Raw genomic sequence first — 20357 nt, forward strand, 5'->3', positions numbered from 1 at the left:
CACTGAGTACATTACACACATCTTAGCTCTGCAAGTGGCATCTTTATTTAAATTCATGTTCATTTTTTTTCTAATAATTCAGTTTGGTCACAGCATTATCCATAAGGACCCAAATATGAATCTTGCAGCTTCACATCTGATTATTAAGTCTCATTTCTCACCTTTGAAATGTAATTTAATCCTTTCTTTCTTTGGAAAAGTTTTAGTTATCCCATGTTTCCCAGTTTGTTTCATGACAATACAATAATGCATCATTTCAGCTTGCATGCCTAACCTCCCTGTCATTCACAGTATGAACCTCTCATCTCAGTTTACATCACTGCTGATTAACAGTTGGGTTTGTTGCTAGATTTAGGAGCATTTTAGACTCCTTTAGTGACAGTTTTTGTAACTTCATAGCAAATATCCATAAAACAAAGTTTAGGTATAATGTAAGGTTAAAAAAAACATGCTTTAGTTTGACCATGACCCTACTGTATGTTGCTTGTTTTCTTTATTTTCCTTATATTGGATATTCTATCACCCCGACCATCTAAGCAGACGGCTGTACTTGCACAGATCTGCCTCAGCAGTTCCTGATTAAGAATGCCTTTCCACAGTTTATGGGATCATCTCTCATCTCTCTTTAATTCTCACTTTTAATGTCTGCTGTAAGGTTACCAAGTTAACTGGTATTATATACTGGTCAATATAAGAGGACAAAAATTGTTATTTGTCAGTGAGTAAATGATGAAAACATCCATCTGTTGGCATGAGCAGACCACAGTGAGTTTGCAGCTTCAGACACCAGTGGTGCCACACTCAGGTTTCTGTTTCTGTTTTCTCTCAATTAGTTTTTCTTTTTCCTCCATCCTTGCTTGACTGATTCATAGGTGCCAACATCAGCACCTTCACTCCTCACTGACTCAGATTCCCAGAGCTCCTTGTCATCAAATCCTCCTCAGCCTCTCTCTACATCCACTGTATCATCCTTGCTTCCATCAGTATCCCTTCTTCTATCACTCTGTCATCCTCCCATCAGTTATCACTTTGTGTCTGAAGGTGAGATGCGGGGACACTAATTACGACCGATTGCAGTGTCCCAGTTTGCGTAAGTGTGTGCGCGCGCAAGCTTAGCCACATTTCATCGTCAGCATCTATGCGTTTGTGTGTGTGTGTGTGTGTGTGTTACTTTTAAAGGCTTTTTCATCAGTGCTGACGTGGAATGTGATGGTCCGCACAGTGTGATGGGTGTTAGCATTTCTCCTGCTCTGAGGTCAGCATTTCAGTCCAGGACCTCAGAGCAGGGAGTACAGTGATAGGCTGATCCCGGTCGGATTCTGATTTCCCTCTCATGTGATGTAGCTTCAAAACTTTGTCCTTCATTAAGTGAGATAATATTGTGTTTGTGTGTGTTTTGTTCTTTATTTAAGTCTCCCATCTGCTGGAGGTAGATGTTTTCACATAGTGTTGATGTCTATTAGCTGCACACACTCACATATAGGACATTAGATCTAAATCTCTATGCTGTTTTGTGTGTGGTTGATATATTTGTTATTAAATATGCTGTGATAGACATCCAAATGTTAGAAACTGAGCTGCCATGCTTATCTATGGGTCGTCAAAGTCATTTAAATTCAATCTTCCGCGGTCCATAACTGGTATTAAAAACAGGACTGAGAATTGATGGAGCATGACACGTTAAAGGACTTTTGCCATGGCCAAATCCTTTGCTTGGTTTATAGTTTATTGTAACACATGCCACTGAAGCTTATTAAATACCTTGAGTGTTATTATCTTTAATCTAAGGGAATAAATATCTACAAAGTTTTTTACCTGTTTTTAGCCTTTTATGTATCATGTTTACAAATGAGTTCATAAGGAAATTTACCAATAGTTAGTTAATGGTGAAAATGGGGTTTAAACAGTTTAGAAATAATATTTTAATAATTAAAAAGGTGTTTTCACTGTTTCTGACCTTGCTACCTCAGTCACATCCTGTAAATTATCACACATTTTTCTTTCTGAAAAGCAGCATGTGGCTATCTTTTATTCAGTTAACTATTTTGAATCTACCCTTGTGAACAGGCCATTGTAGAAAACTTTATTTCAAGTGCATCTAAGTGTATTTTCATTTAGTTTTAACTTTGCAGAGAGTCATGATGAACTGTGGTATTAAATCTCCACAGGAATGGAGGAGGAAGTGGTGACAGTTCATCCTCGAGCCATGTTCGTTCCTCAGGAGGGTTGGACTTTTCTTGCTGCAGGTAGGGCAATGAATGAAAACAAAACATCATAATTTTATTGTATGCACATTTAAAAATAAGAATAATGAGGCAAATACTAGATATAACTATTCCAAAGCCATTGAGGTTTTTTTTATTTCAGAAGGTATTGTTTTACTTTTAACGGTATTTTTTTTACACCTTTTAAAAAATTCTTATTATTCAGAGTCAGCATATTTCTGTTCCTGCTGTTCATTAATTATCATGAGAGTTTGCACACTAATTTAATTTCTGGTTAGATTGTGACATTGTTCAAAAAGCTGTCAAACAGAGTTTGGGAAACAACTAAAACTATTGTATTTAAACATATTAATGTACTTTAGATTTTTTCACACATTTAAGTTTTGATTCAGCAGCAATTATCTGCTTGGGAACGTCAGTGCATTCACTTGACCCAGCTGCTTGCTAAAGTTAAGAGAGCAGAAGAGGTCCTGCACCCCAGATACAAACATTAGTTCTGCTTCTATGATGCACCTTTGTGTTGAAAGTGTGCAAACATCTGTTCCATCAGCTGTCCAGATAAAATTTGCATATGTAAGTCAAACCTAAGACTGGTTAAGTAAGCCCCTATAAGTTCTCTCTCTTTTGGTTTTTCCTTTTTTATGCGTGCAAACTTTGTAACATCATTGTTTTGCCTTAGCCACATTATTCTCTTCAAATTTGCATCTGTTCACATAAAACAACTTCTTATGCTGACATGGCCTCAGTTAGCATCAAAAGGTCACTTTAGGATGTAGCGTTTGTCTGTGCTGTGCAGGCAGAGAGAGCAGGGGCGCGACGCTGTCAGTCTGGAAGAGCTTTTTGGGGAATGGAGGGTGTCTGCTGGGTCTGACAGAGTTGTACACTTACATAACCGGATGGATAAACCAGGGTTAGCAGGAGGACAGCGGCAGCCTAAGAGCGAGGATATCACATGCACACAATGAGCTGCGAGTTACAAGCACCACACGGGCACATAACCACATACACCAGGTTGTCATGGAAACAACCCCTCCTAACGAGCCCTTGCAGAGTTACTCCGTGCATGTCCTCTCATGTCCTTCCCAATTGGAATCAGCTGTGTGTGTTTTGACTGCTACTGCTTTCTAGTTTCCTTTAAAAAATTTAAACCAGAAGACACATCGAAAGCTGTTATATGTCTGTGTTTTATTATCCTTTCTGACACAGATTTATTTGGGGCTATCAAGTCAGTTTTTTACTAAAGATGGAACAAATTATTGCACGTAACACATTGTAACATCCATCATGTCCTGATGCAGCCTTGCTGTGTCTGGTGTGTGTTTGTTTATCTCTCTTAAAAGTTATTTTCTGTCAACTGCTGGTGTGTGGGAGCTGTTGAGAGAGGACAAGAGACGCTGGCCAAAATGAGAACAAAGGCAGGATTTAGACCCTTGTGAAAACCTCTTACAACATGGAGTCAGGTTGGATTTGGTTAAGTCCATAGAAAAGATAAGTAGGAACACATTCAGTGGTTTCACACATGAAAAGAACAAGGTGCCACGTCCCAAAATATCGTCACTATTCAGTAGGGTTTTGTTGCAAATTATTCCATACTCAGCTGTAACAAAAGCCACTTGAAAAGCATGTTGCTTTAAACAAAAGACCTCAAAGTGGGATGGTTTGAGATGAAGTTGAAGGTAAATTAAGATGTTAAAAACAGTTACATAATGTGCTCTGTTGTCATGACAGCAGTCATTTTAGAGAAATTGTTTTTCCGATGGAAAATGTCATTAGGAGGGGTGTAAAGTGGAGATGACACAAAAAGCAAATAGGGCTCCACAGCCCCGGCACCACGACACACTGAGAGGTCGGGCAATTGATTGCTATGGGTGGACCCCGTTTTTCAAATGAAAATTGAATAACAGGGCAAATTCCAGTTCAGTAATTCAATTTCTGACCCACATTGAAGCAGATTAGGTATATAATACAATTAAAAAGAAGTATTTTTGCCTCCTCTAATAAATAAAAAAAAAGTTTTGCTGACAGGTAAAGTCGGATCCAGCTGATTTTGTCAGGGTGTGTGTGGACTTTGGACCTGAATGCAGGCTGACATGAGGCGGGAGGCAGACTGGTCCAGGAAAACAATGGTTACAATAATAGCAAAAATTTACAACTGACACTGTGGGAAATACAACAGCAATCTGGTAAACTGAGAATGAAACCCAGGGGTATACACACACACACACACACACAGGGAGACTAACAAGAAACATATGAAGTGACTTAACAAATTAAACCAGGTGAACTAATGAACAGGAAGTAAGGAAAGAAGCTACATAATAAAATAGGAAACCAGACAGGACAGCCAAAGACAAACTAAAGACAATAAAACAACTAAACCAAAAACCCCAGAGACCATGACAGATATCAGCTGTAACACGACATTTATGAAAGGTTCTATTTTCTTGAAGTCAATATAGTAATTTCAACCAATAATACACTTTATAATTAAACGACAGACTGTCTGAGGCCAAGTTCAGTTAATCCAAAAACCTAAACAGCAATATTATGAGTGATACTTTCAGAACCATGGATCAAACTCTACACAAAACAACACAAATGCTCAACACAACACAGATGTTTTCATCATGCTACAGCCACTCAGCAAACTTTCACATCCCAGTCATGAGAAACCGTGGTGAAACACTCAGTTACTAACCTGCACAAGTTTACAGACATTTATTTTTGGAGAATGGCTAATGGAGCGCAACCAAACTGACCCTGTTTCTTTTGTGCAACTTCAACTCTGTAAAACATCAAGGAAACATCTGCAGCAGACAAAAGCCTGACATACTAAACATGTAATTATAACTTAATACACTTATTAAGGATTAATCAGAATTAGTTTTTTTTATGATTTTTCTCACAGAATGTATGCACACAAACAATAGACATAACATCACTTAATAAAATAAAATAAACACTCAGCTATGTAATTACATTACAAAAATGCATTATTAAACTAGATTAGTGCATAAGAGAACTCTACAGCATTCCAGCAGACCCCCAGTTTTCTCTTTAATATGGTAGGGAAAGATGTTGAGTTCATTTAAGATGGTAAAAAATGCAAAAATAAAGTTTGTAATAAATAAATGAATTACAGAAGAGTGAAATTTTCATTCATTTCAGTCCAGTTCCTAAGGTATCAGGTCTATTCTAAAAGTTAGTCCACCCTTTTGTAGCAAGTCTGAGATTTCATATGGCACAGGAGATAAGACTGGTTGCCATACTTGTAAAAAATATGCATCTGGCATGGCTATAGCTACATGGAATAATCTGAGGTTTAAAAATAAAAAAAATGTCAATGTTAAAAATTAACATTTTCTGAATTTGTTTTGAACTTCGGTGCATTTCGCCTTGTACATCTTACTAGTTTTAGGTGTGAAGTTGAGAATACTTATAGGGGATATACATCCGCCAGTAGACTTGAACTTTCAACCCATATGTTTAGATTTCTTTGACCCATTTGCTTGTCAATGCGTTCTTCCTGGAAGCCTTTCTACACCAGCCGCAGCCCACAAGGGACATTTTAAATTGTCAGTGAGGATGCTATAGTTGAGCTCTTAAGCTTTTATTTATAACCTTAATGCTATAGTATACTGCATCAGCAGGGGCTGTTTAGGATTGTGTGGATGAGGTCAAAAAGTTAGAGCCATGACTGAGTCCTAAAAGTTCTATGTGCTTAATAAGGATTTACTGAAGTCTGTGCAGTTTTCTTGTTATATATAAGTTCGGAAAAGAAAATTAAACATAGGTTAAAATTTTCTGTACTCTCATGTTAAGCAAACACACGTCAGTGTACCAAAATACCATTTATCTGCTTCATCCAGGCTGCAGTATATTATTATTTTCCCTGTAGCTTAATCCATTAATGATGATTTTAATGTTGTAAGAAGAATAACACCTTTGTAAGAGAAGAGCAATTTTAACATTGTTTGTTTTTGTTTACTCAAAGAAATTGTCTTTTGACTAATGTTTTAGCCAATTTATTTTCATTATTAGCCTCAATATCAGTACACATTTTTATTAATGACGTTGCTTGTGTATGAGAACGTTATTCTTGTACAGATCGATGCACAGACTTGATCACAGTCTCAGTTAGGCGGAGTTTACACATACTTTTCCTCAATCACAGATTTGCACGTGTACAGTGTATATCTGCTTTCTGTGACGTTCTCCACATACATATTTTCTCATCATATCACACCAAAGTTGTCCCTCTCATTTATTCTGTTTCACACACATGCACACGTCCTGGTCAGCAATATGTTTCTGAGGCTGCCAGCCATGCTTGGAGGAAGTGTGATGGAGCTCATAAAATATTAATGGAATGATATCTTTAGAAACTCCCTCACTCATCTCAGCACAACCAAAAGTGGATCTTTTTTCCTCCATCTTTCACCTTCCCATCACCCTTCCTCCATGATTTTTTCTTGTCTTCATCCATCCATCTTGAGACTTCACCTTCAGTCGGCCTCTTATGAATTTTCTCTTTGAGGCTGTCTAACCTGTGTTACAGGTAGAGGTTTATTGCTTTAATCTGCACTGTGGGATGGACAGTTTTTAGAGTTATCACCACTATTCATAACTAAAGGATTTTCTTCTGACCACCGTACCACAGCAAACTCTCAGTTTTACCTCAATAATGACAAATGCTAGAACAACCTTTTTTAATACATCAGTACATGAAATCCAAGCTCTCACAATCCCACGCATCCACTCATCATGGTTCTTCATCAGCTGATTGTTTTAGCCCAAGTGGAAATTTGTCCATTCTCTGCTTATTAGATGGAGTGTGTTTACTTGTTTTGTGTGCATTTGTGTGCATGTGTAACTACATCTTCAGAGATGTTTCACTACAGATCAACCAAAGCAACAAAGACAGCTGTAGACCTGTCAGTAAAGGACATGCTGCCCTTACATCCCGTCACCTGACACAAAGAGATGAATGTGTCTACTCTGTCTGTCTCTATTTATGTTAACAGAGTTGTCCAGCTGTGTGCATTTGTAAATGTGTGGGTTTTGTTGTGTTAAAATTTTTGTGAAGTGTGACTTTCTGCCTGCCTTATTTGCATTTGTTTTTCGGTCACCTCTATAGCCTCTTTTTATCTCCCACTTTATGCTGGACCTTTGGGCAGATTTCTGAATCCGACTCCTTTATGTCGAGGTGTTTTATTTCCATCCTGCAGCTTTACTGTCCTGCAATTTCCCATCCTTCCTTTCTCTATAAATATACTCCTTAGTCCAAATGTTGAAATCCTTGCTAAGTTAGGTGCTTATAATTATAATTTTAAAAAGTTGTCTTATTTTTTTCGTGTTCTAGGGGCAGCAAATGAACTCTGGCAAAACTGTATTGTTAATATTATTTTCAGTTTATAGAGTAGTTTTTATGCTTACAAAGATTACTGGAGGTCCTCATCCAGCTGGTCAAACAACGTTTTTTTGGCACAAGTTCGGAAAGTTAAACAAGTTTGGCATTTTTAGACAAGAGATGGATGAAGCAGAATCTTGCTACCTTTCAGACATTTGAGTCCAACCTACACATTTAAAGCTGCCCTACTGGACCTAGGCGCCTCCTGTTTTTGTCTCTACTCTAGTCAGATGTTGAATTTTGACCCCTTGATTTGTCACCTTCTTTTCTTGATTCCTCTGATTCTTTCTGTTATTTTTGTTTAATGACTCTTGATGCACATTCAAAACAGCCAGTGTGTTGATATCCAGTTGCTGGCGTGTGATGTGGAACTGTAAAGCAAAATGCAGCTGTAACATGATGCTTTGGGTTGGAAAAAAAAAGTGCAGTTTGTCAACTCTGGTTGCTGCAGGTCAATGACAGCTCCAGGAATGTGCATAATAAATGTCACTCTGCTATCAAAACTAGTCAGAAGCAAAGTGTTTTAAGTCCAGAAAATGATATAGTTTTATTTTAATGACTTGAATTCACAATATTTTTAAGTACTTGACAAAAGGTTGCAATCTTTTTGGAATATTGGAAAAAAATGAAAAAAATCCATCCATCTTTTCTGTGGACTTTTAGCTGCACACATGTTTGTGACAACAATAAGCAGAAAGCTCTTAATATATCTGAGTACTTAGACTTTTTTTTTCTAGCTTTGGCTTGAAAGGGAAATAAGAGTTTACAATTAAACAAGAGTGACCTGACTGACACAGAAAGGATCCGCTGTAGTTGCACAACATCACACAGAAGCTATAAACAAAATAAAATACAGTTTTGTGTGGAGAGGATTTAAAGTTCAAGTGGCGCCACTACTGAATATCCTGGTACATTAGACTTTATTACATCAAGATGGATTTTGATGTATGTATCTAAAAATGGTTGTGAAATCACATAAATATACTCATCATTACATGAACTTCATCTCTTTAGTCAGAGGAAACGTTTACGTTTTCACTTTGTGTAGTCACATGAGGGTTTGATACAACTTTAATCCTGTCTCAAATAATGTGTCTTTTCCCTAATAACCAAGTTTTATCCAGCTCACTGTTAAATGGATAATTAACTTTGATATATTCCCACAAAAGTATTCAAATAAGTATATGAAAACAAAATTATGTCTTTGAAATGGGCATGAACTGATTGTCAGGTCAAAGAAATTAACACCTCCCTTCTGTTGAGAGTTGTTTGATACTGGTGTGCAGTAACTTTAAAGACTCTGGTAGTACCAGTACCCTTGTGTTTGCAAAATATATATAAAAAAAAGATAAATATATATAAATAAGATAATCAGACCAGGCTGAAGATCCATTGATCTGCTTAAAATACACTGAAAAAAACTAAATTTTAGTTGGCAAAGATTTTGGCCAAAGCTGATAAATGGTGCAACATAAACTGGACCAAGTAAAAAGCAGCAAACTGCAGTTTCTGTTCTTTTTTTAAAGACACTTTTTATCCTCTGAATCAGTGTCAGTCGTGGTGAAAAACCTTAATATCAAACAGGTTTTTACTGTAAAGCTATTTGACACAATGGTTAGAGATAGCTGTATTTGAGTAACAGTTGGACTGTGTTAGAGAAAAGTTGCGGTTTTCCTTCCACGCATGTTCGTTGATTTGATCAGTGAGAACAAACAACTTCTCTCAAAGTCAAGATATTTATTTTTACAATTAATTGGAAATGTTACAGAATTCTGGGTTCTGAGACTATCTCACCCTGTCTGGTTACAGAGGAAGGAGTTCTGCTGCTGATAGCCAAAATCAGACCCCCGCTGCTTTCCCTGAACCCAGTAATTATACCTTGTCTAAACTAAACAGTGATTGGAAGCTATAACTAACTAATCAACTGTTGCAAGGCAGATTTTTTCTGCATCTTCTGTTATTAGCTTCGTCTGTCTGCTTCGGCTCCATCTGAGGTACTGGTTTCCTGTTTCTGCAAAAACAGAAGTACGGCCAAAAGCATCCACATGTCACAGGCCAGACATTTCCCCTAATACCAGTTTGAGTCTTTAAAAGTCAGCTTCTCCTTTTCTTCACTTAGAAACAGAAAGCAACACATGTTAATCCAAGATTACACAATGTTCTTGTTAAGTGTGTGTGTTATTTTTCCCCAACTTGCAAAGCTGCAATTAAATATTTTAACTAAGGTCATACACAGGTTATACATTCAAAGACAAATTCAAATAATATCTAACAAATGTCAGGTCTAGTAAAAATGAGTCTCTGGATCTAATTTCCCGATTCCAGCCTAACTATCAGTGAGTTCAGGTTTACAATAACAAGCAGATAAGGACTTTACAAGCAATTCTAACTACTTTATGTTGACTCTCAGGATTTCACTATAAGATTATCCTATTTGATTATTTAGATTTAATCTCAGCATGGAAGGAAATAAGCATAGTTTAATTTCATTAATTTAATTTTATCAGTAATATTATTCAGTTTTGTTTTGTTTTTTGTCTTGTAGCTGCTGTACTTGTGTAGTTGTCATTGAATTCAGTAGTATTAAATTGTTCAGCTCTTAATGCTTTTTTAAAAGACAGAGTGTAAAAGAAAACAAGGACAATCGATTTCTAGGCCTGTCATTTAACACTGCCATCAGCAGCAGAGAAACATGTTGGAGACAGAGACTCATTCATCCACAAACAAATCCTGCCTTTCTGTGTAGAAAGCTTTTAAATGAAGGTGATGTTGATGTACCAGAAAAAAAAAAAAAACTTTTTTTCTTAAAATGTCAAACTCTTTGTCTTTTAACTAAAATTCAAAAGTCCTTCTTTTCTACTGTCATGACATTTATTTGTGAAATGACTATTTTTCTGACTCAGGGATGATGGATGCTGAGAGCGTAGTCAAAGAAATGCTGTATGCAGTGTTAGCTTTTTATAGTTAACGTAGGTGTTTGACAAGCAGTGGTTATGACTACAAGTTATGTCTCCTGAAGTGATGGACATATTTGTGCTTATGTCAGACTTCTGCCAGGTGGAGCTACGTCTGCTGGCTCACCTGTCCTCCGACCCCGAGCTCCTCCGTATTTTTACCAACCCGCAGGCTGACGTCTTTACCATGCTGGCCTCTCGCTGGTGGGTCTACTTCACAGACACTCACACATAAACACACACCAGCCTTCCCCTAACCTCCTTGTCAAGGTGAATGTTGATGCTCCACATGGTCTCTCCTATCCTCTCCATGTTTTCTCTTGAGACTGCTGACTCCTTTACTTCAAACACTAATAATCTTGTTGCTATGACTACCATGCCAACTCTTTCTCTGTTTCTTCTCCATGGCCTGGATACTCCTGGGTTGGTCACCTTGGTGATAACATTTTTTTTTTTACCCCTTTTGAAACATTTTTGTGAGTGGGTGTGTGTTTTCCATCTTCTCTCTTGCTATCAGCGTGCAGCTTATTTCCATACAGGTCTGTCATAATTTTAACCTAACATCACGGTTGTGCGTCATACCGACAGTCCTGGCATCCATCTCAGTCAGGTTAGCTGCACTGGGTGACCAGTTAAGCAGATTTTCATAATAACAGCCCTGCTCTCTGTAATGATCTCTCTCTCACCTTTAAACAAATTACTGGTGTCACTGCCGCTTTGCTGGGATTACTCCATCTTAGTGTCTTCATCTGTAAAGCACTTGTCTTGTACATGAAATGTGCTCTACAAATAAATTTGCCTTGCCTTCATCTGAGCACTGTATTTCGTCTCTATAGTTTGCTGCTTCTGTCCCTTTTTATTTATGAAGTTTTTTTATTTAGTTGCATTCCTTTACAGCTTTCCCTTTTCTGTTTTTGTGGTTCTTCTGTTGCTCAAATTTCCTTAAAAGATCTAAAATGTTATCAGTCTCCCTCAGTTGCTCTTTCACTCTAGTTAGAGCAGCTCCCTCCAGATTGTAAGTACAGAGCCTAAGGGTAAAAAAAGATTTCTGCAAAAACTTTACACATTATTTTGCGTTCTTGTCCTCCAGCTTATTGTAGGCTGCTATTATTAGTGATAGCAACAGGCTTGTTTCAGGAAAATAAGGTCTGCTAACAAGTGGAATTTACCTACCAAAATCCAGGTATTTTTTTAAGTTTCTTGTGGATTACTGCCCAGCAGAGGGCAATGAAAATCCAGTATGGCTTTTCTCCCAACTAGATGGAGGGAAACCTGTGGAGCTTGTGGCGGTTGCCCATCATTAACCATAACACACTGTTTGACACAAAAATTCCTGTTTTAAAAATATTTCTATTTAACCTTTATTTAACCAGAAAAATCCCATTGAAATTATGAACCCCTTTTTCAAGGGAGTGCTGGCCAAGATAGACAGCATCTCCATTTTTTTCTGCAACAAACTCAAGGCAAAATGGACAAAAGCTCTTTTACCCAAATCCATACGGGCATATGGGACAGATAACAAAAAGGGCTTGTGAACGGAAAAAGTATGCCAATGACTTTTCCTTCGGGTGGCCAGAACAGGCCATCCCACCAAAGATAATAACTCACAGTGGTTTATTGACTGCTTTGAGTTTGTAATAAAACTCAGGTAAGCGAGGTGTTGATCATTTTAAGACATTGACCAGAAATATAGAAGTTTTCCTTAATCCGGCACAGTCAGAAAAGTCACAGCGACTGTTAGGATTCATTTATTTTAATGTAGAGTTATGGAGCTGTACAGAAACAGGTTTGTGGGTGTGTTTTGATCTCAAGGATGGATTAGCGTGATGTAAAAATAATATTAAGATGGTTAGTGAAATCTGGTAATCATAAGGTGGATGACTTGTCAAATTTAAGCTGTAGAGGAGGCTAAACCCTTCATGGACTTTAATGATGAAAACTGTATTCTGATTTTACTTGTGAAGACTGAATAACCCAAGAGGGATTTTTCCGTTGCCAGAATCGTCTGCCTCGAGTCCTTTTTCTTTAAGAAGGGTTAGTTTTTCTTTCCACAACATGACAAGCCACTTTTTTGCATTAAAATAAAAACTAAACCTATTTAAAAAAAACTTTAACCTCAGTTTCTTCAAAACTGAGGGAGCCTTTAAGTAGTACTCCCAAGTATTTATAAGTGTGAAGCACCTCTATTTTAGAGTGGGTACGAATAGGATCTTTTGTGAACTCTTCCTGGATTTGGAAAACAACAAAAGCTTTGCCATCTGAGACTTACTGGACAGCATTCATTACTTCATTCAACATGTATGTGTGCATGTGTCTGTGGGAAAAATACCAGCAGAGCAGCACTTTGATTTAGTTCAATCATAGCAGGACTTGTGGCATCATTCAACACTGGAGGGTTGACAATCCTCAGACACACTTGTAGTTTTGAGTTAGTTTATGTTTGGGGGGGACTCTCCATCACCACTGATCAGCAGTGGCAGCTTTCCCTAAGCCCCTCCAGAAAGGCCACTTTGCAGACGAGTCATCTCACCCTGTCTGATCCCAGAACTACGTCTGTCTACAAGTCACATTACATAACTGTCTCTGTCTGACTGTCCATCCATGTTCCAGACTACTGCTGCCTCTTTTCTCTGTAGTCCTTCTCTTTAAATTTTATTTCGCTTGTAGCTCTGTATATCAAATTTCCTCCTTTTTTGTGTCATGATTTCTCTAATGTGTTATGTTTCTGTCTTTGCCTATCTTCTCTCATATTTCCATAGTTTTGCTTATTCCTTTGCCATGCATGTCATACTGTACCTCTGATAGAGAGTTAAACCTGCATATCTGAGCCCCTTTTCTTCTCAAATTTTATCACAACTCTTCTCCAGGCATTCATTCACACAAACAGTTCAGTATTAATTATATTTAGACAATGTTTTGTCTTTAGTTGATGGTGGAAATCATTGTGTAGCTGCTTTATATATGTTCCATGTCAGTAATTGAAATACCATCAAATCTAAATCTTCAAACCTTGTCAACCAACACCTCTAGTTGAGTATTTAATGCTTAAAAAAACACTGCTGAACTTTGGCAGATTTTCTTAGTAGGTTGCACCTTAAAGATGACTGATTCAGCATCTATCTTGCATCTATCTACCTGTACTCTGAGCTCTCTGCAGCTGGTAAAAGTCAGTCTGATGTCGACTCTTGTCTTATCTCTTGCTTTGTCCATTTCTCTCTTTCTTCTCCTGTCTTTCTTTTGTGTTTCTTTGATGAATCAGCCATGGTGTTTGTTTATGTACAAATGAGTGTGTTGCACTTACATTTTTTTAAACAACATAAGTGCTCAATTTCTCAATTTCTGTCATTCAGGAAAAGAATGAATGTTGGTGAGGTGACCTCTGAGGACAGAGAACAGTCCAAGCGCATTGTGTATGCTATTGTATACGGAGTAGGTGAGTAAAAACACACATCAGCTTCTAGAAAAGTGACACCTAAAAGTAGTTGTCAGTAATTAAGATGCATGTTTTCATTAGATTTAACGTAAAAATGTCAGAAAGTGACCAACTCTTCAAAGAGAAATCACTTCACTGACAGCAGAAGGATAAAGAATGAAGAGATTACATTAGAAAAGTATTTTTCTTAGCTATATTTCAGGTTATCTTTCTGTAAAAATGCCCAGCAGTTTCCTCTGGGACACAGTTTTCCCCCTGTGTTTCTATGTTGGCCTGATTCCAGTGAGTGTGCAGAGCTGTAGATGAAACAGAAGACTTACAAAACAGAAATATGAAGAGTGAGAAGAATATAAGTGTATAATACACTTATATTGCCCCTTAAAAATTAAAGCTTGTCTGTGTGACCAATTTTTAGTTTATACATATGTGATGGCTTTCAAAGTAAAGGTGACGCGACCAAAGTGGCACAAGAAGGAATCCTGTTCTGCAGCTGGCATCTTCAAACTGCACTGATCTACAACAAACTTATTTCAATAAATACCATAGGAATTAACAAGAGATGCACAAACTAGTTGAGTTGCAAACAAGCAGAGCTGTTGATAATCAGGAATCTGTAGTTCATCAACAACTCACACAGAATTTCTTGTTGCAGCACATGACATATACATGTAAGTACCTGCTAAGATAAACATTTAAAATTTGCGCCTATGACTGTTTTGATAACAATGTCAGTACTTTTACATGATGTTTCTCTGCGCTCAGAGAAAATATTGATAATGATATCCCTACAATACTTATGTTACACCCATTAAAACAAAACAAGCTGGCATAATAAAAAAAGAAACAAGAAATGCAAAAACTTTTGCTGCTGTCTGCACGGTTCTTTCTTGTTAGAGATTTCAGGTGGAACACAACACTGAATCAGCAAATTCTCAGAAACTCTATGAAGTCCAAATATAATATCTAATTAGGCACATAAAGAAAATTATTCATGTAAGAGGGGCAACTTGAGATGCATGCAGCAATAAGTCACAACAAAAAATTTTAGCAATAAAAACACAGAGAGAGTAGAGTGCATAAGGAAATGTAGAGAAAATGATAGATAGTATGGCAAAGCAGATGCAGGAAAAGGGGGGAGGTGGATAATAGTGTAGGAGAAAGGGGGGAGAAATAAGAGTATAGAGCAGGTTGGGCTGGGAGAGAAACGAGGCAAGGAATGTGAGGAGCTCCTGATCAGCACACACAGACAGCTCTTCATGGAAGGATGCGTTGCTATGGTTACCAAATACTGAGAGAAGCTTTCTCAACCAGACAATCAGGCCGGGGAGGAGGGGCAGAGCAGTGCTATGGACTCATACACTCACATATGTTTACAAATAGGTCATCGAATAAGAGGCCCAAACAATAATGCTGTAAAGACAAAAAGGGGCATAAAGGAGATTAAATTGTAGGTATTTATTTTTCAGCGTAGTGTGTGTAGTGTGTCAGCCAGTGAGTTTTAGAAAATACCTAAACTGGCATAAATAGTGTTGCAACAATGAACAGTTTTTTTTTATTTAAAATATGCTGTAGGGATTTTTGAAAAAGACAAAAGGCAGAAAAAAGAGGTCAAAAATCCTAGAAAGGAAATCAAAGCATGGCAGTAGTGAAAAGATTAGAGAGGGCAAACTGAAAGGAGAACAGACTGACAGCAGAACGAAAGGAACAGCACAGCAAGCGTCTGCAATGAAGGTTAAAGTTCACTCCATGTGCTGACCTCATTCAGCAGGAATGTAGGCTTTCACACATGCAAAACACACAACATATCCAGAGCTAGTGCTCTCTGTCACATCTACACTGAAACCTCCAGGTTACACTTAAATGACCCTTTATTCATGTTGCTTACATGGTTTTTGTATATAGAGCTCAGTGGATTGCATTTTAGCACAACCTGTCACATTTCTGAAAGAGCTTTTATAATGACTCCTGTAATTAATTAAATGTCTTCTGTCTCAGTTTAAAGCTTACTGACCAAAAACAAAGCCTACTGTAATTTGACATGCTGTATTATTCATTTTTACAATTCATTTACCATCATACAAAAATGCCATATACACTATATTGATTCTTGAATAATTTAATTAGACACACTCACTGTAATTTAATAATAAAAAAAAAATCTTAATTTAATTCCTACAGATGATACAGCCAGTAGCCCCCAACTATCCCTCAAACTCACCCTCCAGATATGCGTTTTAAGATGTATAAAAATACCATTTACTTGTCCAACAAAAGCTGCTCCCTGTTCACATAATATTGTCTGTGAATGACATTTCCATATTATATCTGTATGAGCTAAACATTAAAAGATCGGTTGTAAAGGCATAAAATATATTCCTGAAAATTATCTCACTCTGATAAACAAAACAAGAAACCCACATTTTATAGTAGAGGCAGAATGTTTGTGTTATGTTGCCAGTTTGTGAATAATTGCCATAGATCATACATCAAACATACAACCCACACTCTCCTTGAATGTGGCACCCTTTAGCCTACCCTTTAAACTCCCCCATTGATTTGATGCTAACCTTCCAGTACTGCTGCTACCGGCTGTTTTCCTTTAACACTCACTAGGAGAACACATACATACATTAAGTCTTTGTGCTTTTAGTTTCATCTTCTGTTAAAACACACAAATAATCCCTCGTAGTGTTGCCTTGATTTGTGCCTTTATTCCTTTTATCTTTTCCTCCTCCATCTCTCTTGTCTGCTGGCTTTGTATTTTTTCTCTTCATTTCTTCTGCCTTCTGGTCCCGTCTGTCCTCTGTCCATTTCTCTTTTAGCTTTACTCTCCTCATCTGGTCCTTTAAGTCTGTCTTCAGCCAGTATTGATAAAGGTCATGTTGCTCCATTTATATTCTCTGGGGATAATTTAATAAATAAATAATTAAAGGTTATTGTTTAAGTTACACAGTAAACTCGTAGATGTAAAACTGTTTCAAGTTCAAAACCTGAGAACACACATGCAGAAGAAGGCAGTCTGCTTTCCAACCAGAGCCGAGAATCCAGAGGCCAACCAAACGGTCAACCTCTCCCTGGACAGGAGACTGGATTACATGAAATTACTTTACATTTCATTCATTTAGAAGATTTTTTTTGTCTTAAACAGCTTATGAGGACAATGTTGGGTTAGGTAATTTGCTCAAGGACACCAACATGGAATCTGGGGAGGTTGGGAATCGAAACACCAGCTGGAAGAATCAAGATCAAATAATCCACCAGAGTGGGTCCTGGATCAAATAAACAGTCAACTAGGAAAAGAACAGATCGAAGTTGGGAATCAATCCAGCAGCCCATCAGTAAAGGACACGCCTGTGTGTATACCAGTTCCTAGGACTTTTCTGATATATCCAGTATCATTGATTTAAGCTTGCAGTATATCTGAAATTGCACATCTAAATTTCAAAGTTACACAGAATATAAAAATCCCTACCCTTTATCTCTATGGCATATTAATACCATCCCCCCTCGCCCGTTAAATGTCACTCCCTGCAGGTCGTGAGCGCCTGTCAGGGATCTTGGGGGTGAGCGCTGACCAGGCCAGCCAATTCCAGGACACCTTCCTCCAGACTTACATAGAGGTCCACGCGTTCATCCAGAGAACCATCCAGCAGAGCCACAAACAAGGTCTGCATGCAATAATATTTTCACTAAAGGATGCTGAATACCTACGACTACTGTTAAAGAATCAGTTTTCTAGAGATTGTGTCACAGTGAGAGCATAGCTCTTAAAATAAATAGGATTAGAGCCCATTGTCCAAGTTAAAGTTAAACTTTGGGACATTAGGAGTTACTTTTAAGAATTACTATGAGGTCTGCACTTTTGTCATCTACTGCGTGATTTGAATTTCTTCCACACAACCACACCTCTGCAGACGTGTGTGTTTAGCTGAAAGTGAAGATGTGCTTGCATTGACAGGAATGAGATAAACTGGAATGGGTCAATACTTGAAGGGGGTGGGATGTGAAGGGTCTGATGGCTCAGATGGGACACTATTTATATTCAGACTAAACTGCTAACACAGCACACCTGAGACTTGAACACGCTCACACAAAATAGTGTAAAGTCTGCACTTTAACCCTCACTTCACACACTACATGAGCCAAATGTGGACAGGCAGCAGGATGAGCTCAGATTGCACCAAAACTGCTCCTCTGAATATTCACTGAGAACTGTTTGAGGTAAAATTTCTGTATATACTTTTATATTGCAAATAAAGTGTAATTAAGTTACACTGTAAAAGAAAGTAAATCTTCATAAAATTTACTATTGAAAAAGATTTATTCTTGTTGCTGGGTTCACTTCTGATACTCTCTGAGGCTAAATCAGCTTGGAAAGCCAGCATCTGTCACTTTATCTTGTTAAAAATGTGCTGAAAAATGACCTCGTTTTGCTGCAAACATCAAGCCTTAGTTCAGCAGTAGATGTTTCTCATGCTATCCACAACAGCAAACACTGATCTACAGTTACACACGGACAGGTGCTACATCACCCACAGCAACCTATCGCCAGTGACACTCCTCGCTCCTCGCTCCTCTCTCCTCGCTCCTCACGTCTCCTTTCTCCGGAGGCAGCTTCCCTAATCGAAGTGTTGTAATAAAATGCTGCGCACAGATCACAGAGGCCTCCTCCCTCTCAGGGCCAAAAGGATGATGCACCAAACCATCATCTTTAACTCAGCTCATCGCCATGGTGATGCTCCCATCTAAAAACTGCTCTTAGGTTAATCTGGTTAACAGTCTGTCACCATATTCCTTCCAGAATCCCAGAGAACAAAAACAACTGCTCTTGTATCTTGTTTTTTTTTTTTCTCCTTCATTCTACAGCAGAAATTAAACTAATCAATAACACTGTCGTGTGTAATCTACTCTGACTGGGTAAGATGTACAGTTTCACACCTGATTAATGTCTCGGGTGCTACGCTGCGACTTCACAAGCAGAGATTAATACCTGGCCTGGCTTCTTTTTTTTTAGTCTGCACTGGGTTTATTGTCACTCTGATACAGTGATACTTAGTTCAGAAGAATGGATGCTGGCAGAGATAAGGTGAACAGTGCAAACTCAGCTTCTGTCATATTTTGGTTGAAAATGTATTGCAAAGGGTAAAGTAAAGGTGAACACAGTATCATAATGTGCACGTTACAATGTAACAGCAGAGAGTAATGAAAAGAAGAACAAAGCTATGAAGAGAATAAAGGGAACTGGGTAGAAATTAGGATAAAATCTTAAATATTTTTATAGTACTTAACACAGCTGCTTTTTTTATGATTTACACTGTATTTGACACCCAAAGTCTTTGATATTGAAATTAGGTAAAGCTGCCACTCTGGGAAAGCCTGAACTGTTATTCTTGACATCACACAGATTTTATCTGAGCTCTCGGGATGAATGCCATGCCATCACATTTAAGAATGTTAGAAACAAAAACAAAGAAAAAAAGAGGATTATTTCTTTAGACTACAGGGAATCACAGATACAAACAAGTAAAGTCTTCTGAATGCTGCAGCAGCCAGTGTATGATATTATCAATAAGCAAGCTTAGCTAAAACGCAACAAAAATTTAAAATGGGGATCCTGATTCCTTATAACATGTTTATAATAGGATCAAGTAGAATTTAATTTATTTACAGTCTGTTTCAATTAAAGATTTAATCTCATCTCAAGCTGATACTAGAAACAGAAGGTAGCAAAGGGTCATGTTTACCACTGTGTTGCATTACCTTTAAAAATTGGACTTTGAATTGTTTTAGTATTGAGTATACTAACAGTTGGAGTTATGAGGAGGAATATGTGTCCATTCTTGTTGAATCCAAAGTTTCAGCTGCTCAGTAGTCTTCGGTTGTCATTGTCTGAAATGCTCCTTCATTTTCAGTAGGAGACTGTACTAGACTGCAGGCAGACCACTCAAGCACACACATTATGTGTCTATGAAGCCACTTTGTTGTAATTCCTACAGAATGAGATCTTCAAAAGCAGAATATATCTCTCCAGTGGAACATTAATGGTTCCTTCTCATTTATATAGATCATCCATCTGGATCAGCCCCATGTCATGGCTAATACTGCTGTTTGCACCTTTGTCTGATAACATGGTTTTTCTCTTTCTTTGTTAGGTTAGGGTAGAACACATCAGTTTATCCCAAAGAGCAGCTAAAACATGGACTCATCTGACCAGAAAACACGTGTCTATTGTTTTTCTGTTGGTCTGAGATGAGCTTGTGTTCAGAGAACTCAGTGACATTCCTGCACAGAGTTGACATATTGTTTCCTCCTTGTGTAATGTGGTTTTAGATTAC

The 20357-nt window shown here is 37.8% G+C and overlaps 1 protein-coding gene across 9 annotated transcripts in view; it reads left to right on the forward strand.

Moving 5' to 3' along the window:
- poln (polymerase (DNA directed) nu) overlaps positions 1 to 20357 on the forward strand; it is a 61462-nt gene that overhangs the window by 31259 nt on the left and 9846 nt on the right. For 8 of the 9 annotated variants that reach the window (XM_041986419.1, XM_041986421.1, XM_041986423.1 and 5 more), the window contains 4 exons: positions 2169 to 2246; positions 10682 to 10793; positions 13940 to 14022; positions 17557 to 17688. In XM_041986419.1, the coding sequence (XP_041842353.1) occupies positions 2169 to 2246; positions 10682 to 10793; positions 13940 to 14022; positions 17557 to 17688 (405 nt within the window). Of the gene's footprint in view, positions 1 to 2168; positions 2247 to 10681; positions 10794 to 13939; positions 14023 to 17556; positions 17689 to 20357 lie in introns of those variants that run through there. The other variant, XR_006010544.1, reaches the window with a different exon arrangement.

This window comes from Melanotaenia boesemani, chromosome 5, assembly GCF_017639745.1.
Source record: "Melanotaenia boesemani isolate fMelBoe1 chromosome 5, fMelBoe1.pri, whole genome shotgun sequence".
Lineage (NCBI taxonomy): Eukaryota > Metazoa > Chordata > Actinopteri > Atheriniformes > Melanotaeniidae > Melanotaenia > Melanotaenia boesemani.